The following is a 10881-nucleotide window of genomic DNA, read 5'->3' on the forward strand; positions in this document are numbered from 1 at the left end:
CACTCCTCCTCTCACCTGTCTATCTCCTTCTCCACTCCTCCTCTCACCTGTCTCTCTCTTCTCCACTCCTCCTCTCACCTGTCTATCTCCTTCTCCACTCCTCCTCTCACCTGTCTCTTGTCTTCTCCACTCCTCTTCTCACTTGTCTATCTCCTTCTCCACTCCTCCTCTCACCTGTCAATCTCCTTCTCCACTCCTCCTCTCACCTGTCTACCTCCTTCTCCACTCCTCCTCTCACCTGTCTCTTGTCTTCTCCACTCCTCCTCTCACCTGTCAATCTCCTTCTCCACTCCTCCTCTCACCTGTCTACCTCCTTCTCCACTCCTCCTCTCACCTGTCTCTTGTCTTCTCCACTCCTCCTCTCACCTGTCTATCTCCTTCTCCACTCCTCCTCTACCGGTCAATCTCCTTCTCCACTCCTCCTCTTACCGATTTCTCCCTTCTCCACTCCTCCTCTCACCTGTCTACCTCCTTCTCCACTCCTCCTCTCACCTGTCTCTTGTCTTCTCCACTCCTCCTCTCACCTGTCAATCTCCTTCTCCACTCCTCCTCTCACCTGTCTACCTCCTTCTCCACTCCTCCTCTCACCTGTCTCTTGTCTTCTCCACTCCTCCTCTCACCTGTCTATCTCCTTCTCCACTCCTCTTCTCACCTGTCTATCTCCTTCTCCACTCCTCCTCTCACCTGTCTCTCCCTTCTCCACTCCTCCTCTCACCCGTCTATCTCCTTCTCCACTCCTCCTCTCACCTGTCTCTCTTCTACACTCCTCTTCTCACCTGTCTATCTCCTTCTCCACTCCTCCCCTCACCTGTCTCTCCCTTCTCCACTTCTCCTCTCACTTGTCTATCTCCTTCTCCACTCCTCTTCTCACCTGTCTATCTCCTTCTCCACTCCTCCCCTCACCTGTCTCTCCCTTGTCCACTCCTCCTCTCACTTGTCTATCTCCTTCTCCACTCCTCCTCTCACTTGTCTATCTCCTTCTCCACTCCTCCTCTCACTTGTCTATCTCCTTCTCCACTCCTCCTCTCACTTATCTATCTCCTTCTCCACTCCTCCCCTCACCTGTCTCTCCCTTCTCCACTCCTCCTCTCACTTGTCTATCTCCTTCTCCACTCCTCCTCTCACTTGTCTATCTCCTTCTCCACTCCTCCTCTCACTTGTCTATCTCCTTCTCCACTCTTCCTCTTACCTGTCTCTCTATTCTCCACTCCTCCTCTCACCTGTCTCTCCTCTTCTCAACTCCTCTCACTTTCCTCTCCCTTCTCCACTCCTCCTCTCACCTGTCTCTCCTCCACTCCTCCTCTTACATGTCTCCTCTTCTCCACTCCTTCTCTCACCTGTCTCTTCCATTCTACACTCCTCTCACTTGTCTATCTCCTCCACTCTTCCTCTTACCTGTCTCTCTCTTCTCCACTCCTCCTCTCACTTGGTTACCTCCTTCTCCACTCCTCCTCTCACCTGTCTCTCCCTTCTCCACTCCTCCTCTTACCTGTCTCTCTCCTGCTCCACTCCTCCCCTCACCTGTCTCTCCTTTCTCCACTCTTCCTCTTAACTGTCTCTCTCTTCTTCACTCCTCTCACCTCTCTCCTCTTCCCCACTCCTCCTCTCACCTGTCTCGCTCTTCTCCACTCTTCCTCTTACCTGTGTCTCTCTTCTACACTCCTCTTCTCACCTGTCTATCTCCTTCTCCACTCCTCCTCTCACTTGTCTATCTCCTTCTCCACTCCTCCCCTCACGTCTCTCCCTTCTCCACTCCTCCTCTCACTTGTCTATCTCCTTCTCCACTCCTCCTCTCACTTGTCTATCTCCTTCTCCACTCCTCCTCTCACTTGTCTATCTCCTTCTCCACTCCTCCTCTCACTTATCTATCTCCTTCTCCACTCCTCCCCTCACCTGTCTCTCCCTTCTCCACTCCTCCTCTCACTTGTCTATCTCCTTCTCCACTCCTCCTCTCACTTGTCTATCTCCTTCTCCACTCCTCCTCTCACTTGTCTATCTCCTTCTCCACTCTTCCTCTTACCTGTCTCTCTATTCTCCACTCCTCCTCTCACCTGTCTCTCCTCTTCTCAACTCCTCTCACTTTCCTCTCCCTTCTCCACTCCTCCTCTCACCTGTCTCTCCTCCACTCCTCCTCTTACATGTCTCCTCTTCTCCACTCCTTCTCTCACCTGTCTCTTCCATTCTACACTCCTCTCACTTGTCTATCTCCTCCACTCTTCCTCTTACCTGTCTCTCTCTTCTCCACTCCTCCTCTCACTTGGTTACCTCCTTCTCCACTCCTCCTCTCACCTGTCTCTCCCTTCTCCACTCCTCCTCTTACCTGTCTCTCTCCTGCTCCACTCCTCCCCTCACCTGTCTCTCCTTTCTCCACTCTTCCTCTTAACTGTCTCTCTCTTCTTCACTCCTCTCACCTCTCTCCTCTTCCCCACTCCTCCTCTCACCTGTCTCGCTCTTCTCCACTCTTCCTCTTACCTGTGTCTCTCTTCTACACTCCTCTTCTCACCTGTCTATCTCCTTCTCCACTCCTCCTCTCACTTGTCTATCTCCTTCTCCACTCCTCCCCTCACGTCTCTCCCTTCTCCACTCCTCCTCTCACTTGTCTATCTCCTTCTCCACTCCTCCTCTCACCTGTCTCTCCCTTCTCAACTCCTCTCACTTGCTTCTCCCTTCTCCACTCCTCCTCTCACCTGTCTCTCCTCCACTCCTCCTCTCACCTGTCTCCTCTTCTCCACTCCTTCTCTCACCTGTCTCTTCCGTTCTCTACTCCTCTCACTTGTCTATCTCCTCCACTCTTCCTCTTACCTGTCTCTCTCTACTACACTCCTCCTCTCACCTGTCTCTCCCTTTCTCCACTCTTCCTCTCACATGTCTCTCTCTTCTCCACTCATCCCCTCACCTATCTCTCCCTTCTCCACTCCTCCCCTCACCTGTCTCTCCCTTCTCCACTCCTCTTCTCACCTGTCAATGTCCTTCTCCACTCCTCCTCTCACCTGTCTACCTCCTTCTCCACTCCTCCTCTCACCTGTCTCTCTTTTCTCCACTTCTCCTCTCACCTGTCTCTCCCTTCTCCACTCCTCCCCTCACCTCTCTCCCTTCTCCACTCCTCCTCTCACTTGTCTATCTCCTTCTCCACTCCTCCTCTCACCTGTCTATCTCCTTCTCCACTCCTCCCATCACCTGTCTCTCCCTTCTCCACTCCTCCTCTCACTTGTCTATCTCCTTCTCCACTCTTCCTCTTACCTGTCTCTCTGTTCTCCACTCCTCCTCTCACCTGTCTCTCTCTTCTCCACTCCTCCTCTCACCTGTCTCTCTCTTCTCCACTTCTCCTCTCACCTGTCTCTCCCTTCTCCACTCCTCCCCTCACCTCTCTCCCTTCTCCACTCCTCCTCTCACTTGTCTATCTCCTTCTCCACTCCTCCTCTCACCTGTCTATCTCCTTCTCCACTCCTCCCATCACCTGTCTCTCCCTTCTCCACCTCCTCTCACTTGTCTATCTCCTTCTCCACTCCTCCTCTCACCTGTCTCTCCCTTCTCCACTCCTCCTCTCACTTGTCTCTCCTTCTCCACTCTTCCTCTTACCTGTCTCTCTATTCTCCACTCCTCCTCTCACCTCTCTCCCCTTCTCCACTCCTCCTCTCACCTGTCTCTCCTCCACTCCTTCTCTCACCTGTCTCCTTTTCTCCACTCCTTCTCTCACCTGTCTCTTCCGTTCTCCACTCCTCTCACCTGTCTCTCTCTTCTCCACTCCTCCTCTCACCTGTCTCTCTCTTCTCCACTCCTCCTCTCACCTGCCTCTCCCTTCTCCACTCCTCCCCTCACGTGTCTCTCCCTTCTCCACTCCTCCTCTCACTTGTCTATCTCCTTCTCCACTCCTCAACTCACCTGTCTCTCCCTTCTCCACTCCTCCTCTCACTTTTCTATCTCCTTCTCCACTCTTCCTCTTACCTGTCTCTCTATTCTCCACTCCTCCTCTCACCTGTCTCTCCCCTTCTCAACTCCTCTCACTTGCCTCTCCCTTCTCCACTCCTCCTCTCACCTGTCTCTCCTCCACTCCTCCTCTCACCTGTCTTTCTCTACTACACTCCTCCCCTCACCTGTCTCTCCCTTTCTCCACTCTTCCTCTCACATGTCTCTCTCTTCTCCACTCCTCCTCTCACTTGTCTACCTCCTTCTCCACTCCTCCTCTCACCTGTCTCTCTCTTCTCCACTCCTCCTCTCACTTGTCTATCTCCTTCTCCACTCCTCCTCTCACCTGTCTCTTGTCTTCTCCACTCCACTTCTCACTTGTCAATCTCCTTCTCCACTCCTCCTCTCACCTGTCTACCTCCTTCTCCACTCCTCCTCTCACCTGTCTCTTGTCTTCTCCACTCCTCTTCTCACCTGTCAATCTCCTTCTCCACTCCTCCTCTCACCTGTCTACCTCCTTCTCCACTCCTCCTCTCACCTGTCTCTTGTCTTCTCCACTCCTCCTCTCACCTGTCTCTTGTCTTCTCCACTCCTCTTCTCACCTGTCAATCTCCTTCTCCACTCCTCCTCTCACCTGTCTACCTCCTTCTCCACTCCTCCTCTCACCTGTCTCTTGTCTTCTCCACTCCTCTTCTCACCTGTCAATCTCCTGCTCCACTCCTCCTCTCACTTGTCTATCTCCTTCTCCACTCCTCTTCTCACTTGTCTATCTCCTTCTCCACTCCTCCCCTCTCCTGTCTCTCCCTTCTCCTCTCACTTGTCTATCTCCTTCTCCACTCCTCCTCTCACCTGTCCATCCCCTTCTTCACTCTTCCTCTTACCTGTCTCTCCCCTTCTCCACTCCTCCTCTCACCTGTCTCTCCTCCACTCCTCCTCTCACCTGTCTTTCTCTACTACACTCCTCCTCTCACCTGTCTCTCCCTTTCTCCACTCCTCTTCTCACCTGTCAATCTCCTTCTCCACTCCTCCTCTCACCCGTCTACCTCCTTCTCCACTCCTCTCACCTGTCTCTTGTCTTCTCCACTCCTCCTCTCACCTGTCTCTTGTCTTCTCCACTCCTCTTCTCACCTGTCAATCTCCTTCTCCACTCCTCCTCTCACCTGTCTACCTCCTTCTCCACTCCTCTCACCTGTCTCTTGTCTTCTCCACTCCTCTTCTCACCTGTCAATCTCCTTCTCCACTCCTCCTCTCACCTGTCTACCTCCTTCTCCACTCCTCTCACCTGTCTCTTGTCTTCTCCACTCCTCCTCTCACCTGTCTCTTCTCTTTTCCACTCCTCTTCTCACTTGTCTATCTCCTTCTCCACTCCTCCTCTCACCTGTCTACCTCCTTCTCCACTCCTCTCACCTGTCTCTTGTCTTCTCCACTCCTCTTCTCACCTGTCAATCTCCTTCTCCACTCCTCCTCTCACCTGTCTACCTCCTTCTCCACTCCTCTCACCTGTCTCTTGTCTTCTCCACTCCTCCTCTCACCTGTCTCTTCTCTTTTCCACTCCTCTTCTCACTTGTCTATCTCCTTCTCCACTCCTCAACTCACCTGTCTCTCCCTTCTCCACTCCTCCTCTCACTTTTCTATCTCCTTCTCCACTCTTCCTCTTACCTGTCTCTCTATTCTCCACTCCTCCTCTCACCTGTCTCTCCCCTTCTCAACTCCTCTCACTTGCCTCTCCCTTCTCCACTCCTCCTCTCACCTGTCTCTCCTCCACTCCTCCTCTCACCTGTCTTTCTCTACTACACTCCTCCCCTCACCTGTCTCTCTCTTCTCCACTCCTCCTCTCACCTGCCTCTCCCTTCTCCACTCCTCCCCTCTCGTGTCTCTCCCTTCTCCACTCCTCTCACTTGTCTATCTCCTTCTCCACTCCTCAACTCACCTGTCTCTCCCTTCTCCACTCCTCCTCTCACTTTTCTATCTCCTTCTCCACTCTTCCTCTTACCTGTCTCTCTATTCTCCACTCCTCCTCTCACCTGTCTCTCCCCTTCTCAACTCCTCTCACTTGCCTCTCCCTTCTCCACTCCTCCTCTCACCTGTCTCTCCTCCACTCCTCCTCTCACCTGTCTTTCTCTACTACACTCCTCCCCTCACCTGTCTCTCCCTTTCTCCACTCTTCCTCTCACATGTCTCTCTCTTCTCCACTCCTCCTCTCACTTGTCTACCTCCTTCTCCACTCCTCCTCTCACCTGTCTCTCTCTTCTCCACTCCTCCTCTCACCTGTCTCTTGTCTTCTCCACTCCACTTCTCACTTGTCAATCTCCTTCTCCATTCCTCATCTCACCTGTCTACCTCCTTCTCCACTCCTCCTCTCACCTGTCTCTTGTCTTCTCCACTCCTCTTCTCACCTGTCAATCTCCTTCTCCACTCCTCCTCTCACCTGTCTACCTCCTTCTCCACTCCTCCTCTCACCTGTCTCTTGTCTTCTCCACTCCTCCTCTCACCTGTCTCTTGTCTTCTCCACTCCTCTTCTCACCTGTCAATCTCCTTCTCCACTCCTCCTCTCACCTGTCTACCTCCTTCTCCACTCCTCTCACCTGTCTCTTGTCTTCTCCACTCCTCCTCTCACCTGTCTCTTGTCTTCTCCACTCCTCTTCTCACCTGTCAATCTCCTGCTCCACTCCTCCTCTCACCTGTCTACCTCCTTCTCCACTCCTCTCACCTGTCTCTTGTCTTCTCCACTCCTCCTCTCACCTGTCTCTTCTCTTTTCCACTCCTCTTCTCACTTGTCTATCTCCTTCTCCACTCCTCCCCTCTCCTGTCTCTCCCTTCTCCTCTCACTTGTCTATCTCCTTCTCCACTCCTCCTCTCACCTGTCCATCCCCTTCTTCACTCTTCCTCTTACCTGTCTCTCCCCTTCTCCACTCCTCCTCTCACCTGTCTCTCCTCCACTCCTCCTCTCACCTGTCTTTCTCTACTACACTCCTCCTCTCACCTGTCTCTCCCTTTCTCCACTCCTCTTCTCACCTGTCAATCTCCTTCTCCACTCCTCCTCTCACCCGTCTACCTCCTTCTCCACTCCTCTCACCTGTCTCTTGTCTTCTCCACTCCTCCTCTCACCTGTCTCTTGTCTTCTCCACTCCTCTTCTCACCTGTCAATCTCCTTCTCCACTCCTCCTCTCACCTGTCTACCTCCTTCTCCACTCCTCTCACCTGTCTCTTGTCTTCTCCACTCCTCTTCTCACCTGTCAATCTCCTTCTCCACTCCTCCTCTCACCTGTCTACCTCCTTCTCCACTCCTCTCACCTGTCTCTTGTCTTCTCCACTCCTCCTCTCACCTGTCTCTTCTCTTTTTCACTCCTCTTCTCACTTGTCTATCTCCTTCTCCACTCCTCTTCTCACTTGTCTATCTCCTTCTCCACTCCTCAACTCACCTGTCTCTCCCTTCTCCACTCCTCCTCTCACTTTTCTATCTCCTTCTCCACTCTTCCTCTTACCTGTCTCTCTATTCTCCACTCCTCCTCTCACCTGTCTCTCCCCTTCTCAACTCCTCTCACTTGCCTCTCCCTTCTCCACTCCTCCTCTCACCTGTCTCTCCTCCACTCCTCCTCTCACCTGTCTTTCTCTACTACACTCCTCCCCTCACCTGTCTCTCCCTTTCTCCACTCTTCCTCTCACATGTCTCTCTCTTCTCCACTCCTCCTCTCACTTGTCTACCTCCTTCACCACTCCTCCTCTCACCTGTCTCTCTCTTCTCCACTCCTCCTCTCATCTGTCTCTCCCTTCTCCACTCCTCCCCTCACCTATCTCTCCCTTCTCCACTCCTCCTCTCACCTGTCTCTCTCTTCTCCACTCCTCCTCTCACTTGTCTATCTCCTTCTCCACTCCTCCTCTCACCTGTCTCTTGTCTTCTCCACTCCACTTCTCACTTGTCAATCTCCTTCTCCACTCCTCCTCTCACCTGTCTACCTCCTTCTCCACTCCTCCTCTCACCTGTCTCTTGTCTTCACTCCTCTTCTCACCTGTCAGTCTCCTTCTCCACTCCTCCTCTCACCTGTCTACCTCCTTCTCCACTCCTCCTCTCACCTGTCTCTTGTCTTCTCCACTCCTCCTCTCACCTGTCTCTTGTCTTCTCCACTCCTCTTCTCACCTGTCAATCTCCTTCTCCACTCCTCCTCTCACCTGTCTACCTCCTTCTCCACTCCTCTCACCTGTCTCTTGTCTTCTCCACTCCTCCTCTCACCTGTCTCTTGTCTTCTCCACTCCTCTTCTCACCTGTCAATCTCCTTCTCCACTCCTCCTCTCACCTGTCTACCTCCTTCTCCACTCCTCTCACCTGTCTCTTGTCTTCTCCACTCCTCTTCTCACCTGTCAATCTCCTTCTCCACTCCTCCTCTCACCTGTCTACCTCCTTCTCCACTCCTCTCACCTGTCTCTTGTCTTCTCCACTCCTCCTCTCACCTGTCTCTTCTCTTTTCCACTCCTCTTCTCACTTGTCTATCTCCTTCTCCACTCCTCTTCTCACTTGTCTATCTCCTTCTCCACTCCTCCCCTCACCTGTCTCTCCCTTCTCCTCTCACTTGTCTATCTCCTTCTCCACTCCTCCTCTCACCTGTCTATCCCCTTCTTCACTCTTCCTCTTACCTGTCTCTCCCTTCTCCACTCCTCCTCTCACCTGTCTCTCCTCCACTCCTCCTCTCACCTGTCTTTCTCTACTACACTCCTCCTCTCACCTGTCTCTCCCTTTCTCCACTCTTCCTCTCACATGTCTCTCTCTTCTCCACTCCTCCTCTCACTTGTCTACCTCCTTCTCCACTCCTCCTCTCACCTGTATCTCTCTTCTCCACTCCTTCTCTCATCTGTCTCTCCCTTCTCCACTCCTCCCCTCACCTATCTCTCCCTTCTCCACTCCTCCTCTCACCTGTCTCTCTCTTCTCCACTCCTCCTCTCACTTGTCTATCTCCTTCTCCACTCCTCCTCTCACCTGTCTCTTGTCTTCTCCACTCCTCTTCTCACTTGTCAATCTCCTTCTCCACTCCTCCTCTCACCTGTCTACCTCCTTCTCCACTCCTCCTCTCACCTGTCTCTTGTCTTCTCCACTCCTCTTCTCACCTGTCAATCTCCTTCTCCACTCCTCCTCTCACCTGTCTACCTCCTTCTCCAATCCTCCTCTCACCTGTCTCTCCCCTTCTCCACTCCTCTCACTTGTCTCTCTCCCTTTTCCACTCCTCCTCTCACCTGTCTCTCTCTTCTCCACTCCTCCTCTCACCTGTCTCCTCTTCTCCACACCTCCTCTTACCTGTCTCCTCTTCTCACCTGGCTCTGCTCTTCTCCCTTTCCTCTTCCCTTTTCTTTCCCCCTCCAGGAGCTCCGTTCCGTGAGCTGCCCCAGCCCTCCTCTCTGACAGGTTCCATGTCAGCGGCCCACCAGCTCCAGGCCATGCAGCAGGCCCAGAGCGCAGAGCTGCAGATCCAGAGACTGGCCCTGGAACAGCAGTGGATCCACCACCACCACCATCACTCCCTCACCCAGGACGAGTACTACAGGTAGCCTACTAATGGGACCAGGGGAGCTGGGTGGGGTGTGGGGAGACTGTGTCTGGTAGAGGTGAGGGAGAGAGCGAGAGAGAGAGAGTGTGTGTGTGTATCATCCCTGACCCTGTCTCATACAGTATCTTCTCTCTTCCTCAGCCACTTAAAGAAGGAAAGCGACAAGACCCTGTAAGGGAGGAAACAGAGAGGGGGAACAAGCCCACGGAAGACAAAGAAATATCTGCAAAGGAAGAAGAAAACACCAAAACAGAAGCACTAAGAACATTGAAGGAAGCATCAAACCATAGGAACCTGAGGAGAAATGAACTGATTGGGAAACCAGATGACAAAAGGGAGAGAGGGATGAGAGGAGTGAAAACGTTGCTCACAGTCTGTGTTGTCTGTACTATACCATAGCCCCAGACTCTGGGCGCATCACAGCGTATGTGTTTCAACTCCACTTTTGTATTGTGCCCTGTACAGTATACTAGGTGGGAGCAGCAATATAATGCAGTACAGTCTGGTGTAAATGACCTTATGCCAGGAAGAATGTGTACATGAGGCTCTCTTTTATGTCATTGCATGTAGCTAGGCGCTTATTCTGAACTGGTTGAACTCCTGGTTGTATTTTTAGAGATCGCCCTCTCTTTCCTAACGAACGGGTGGTGTATGAGTATGCATGAGACCAGCGATTAAGAAGTGTCATATTATGTTAACGATTAGTTGTATTGTTATTATTATTCATGTCTGTTTGTTGATAATTGTATAATTCTATATACATATTATTTGTATTGTTATTTTATTACATTTTCATGGTATGGCGGTTTCTTTAGTTTTTTTTATTGTGAAACGAGATGCAAATGAAGGAAAAAGACAGAAGATAAACTACATCACTTTTGGGGGGAAATATGTGGGTCTCTGACGTGGTTGTGTACAGTATGTTCTCTCCTCTCTCTCTCTACACAAACACGTGCATCTCTGTCTTGGTGTTTAAATAAAACACACATAAAACATACAGTACTAGTCAAAAGTTTGGACTCACCTAATCATTCAAGGGTTTTTCTTTATTTGTACTATTTTCTACATTGTAGAATAATAGTGAAGACATCAAAACTATGAAATAACACATATGGAATCATGTAGTAACCAACAGCAGCCAATAAGTGCTCAGCATATGTGGTGAACTCCTTTAAGGCAAAGCATTCCAGATTAAGCTGGTTGAGAGAATGCCAAGTGTACAAAGCAGTCATCAAGGAAAAGGGTGGCTACTTTGTAGAAATCTAAAATATATTTTGATTTGTTTAACACTTTTTTGGTTACTACATGATTTCATGTTTTATTTCATAGTTTTGATGTCTTCACTATTTTTCTACAATGTAGAAAATATTTTTAAAATAAAGATAAAAACTCTTGAATGACTAGGTGTGTTCAAACTTTTGACTGTTACTTTATATCA

At 51.2% G+C, this 10881-nt stretch overlaps 1 protein-coding gene across 3 annotated transcripts in view; it reads left to right on the plus strand.

Moving 5' to 3' along the window:
- LOC110537447 (atrophin-1) overlaps window positions 1–10332 on the plus strand; it is a 48382-nt gene extending 38050 nt beyond the window's left edge. For 2 of the 3 annotated variants that reach the window (XM_036969205.1, XM_036969203.1), the window contains exons 9-10: window positions 9260–9440; window positions 9585–10332. In XM_036969205.1, the coding sequence (XP_036825100.1) occupies window positions 9260–9440; window positions 9585–9618 (215 nt within the window). In that variant the 3' untranslated portion in view covers window positions 9619–10332. Of the gene's footprint in view, window positions 1–9259; window positions 9441–9584 lie in introns of those variants that run through there. The other variant, XM_036969208.1, reaches the window with a different exon arrangement.
- Window positions 10333–10881: the final 549 nt, after the last annotated feature.

Source organism: Oncorhynchus mykiss, chromosome 3 (assembly GCF_013265735.2).
Source record: "Oncorhynchus mykiss isolate Arlee chromosome 3, USDA_OmykA_1.1, whole genome shotgun sequence".
NCBI classification, from domain to species: domain Eukaryota; kingdom Metazoa; phylum Chordata; class Actinopteri; order Salmoniformes; family Salmonidae; genus Oncorhynchus; species Oncorhynchus mykiss.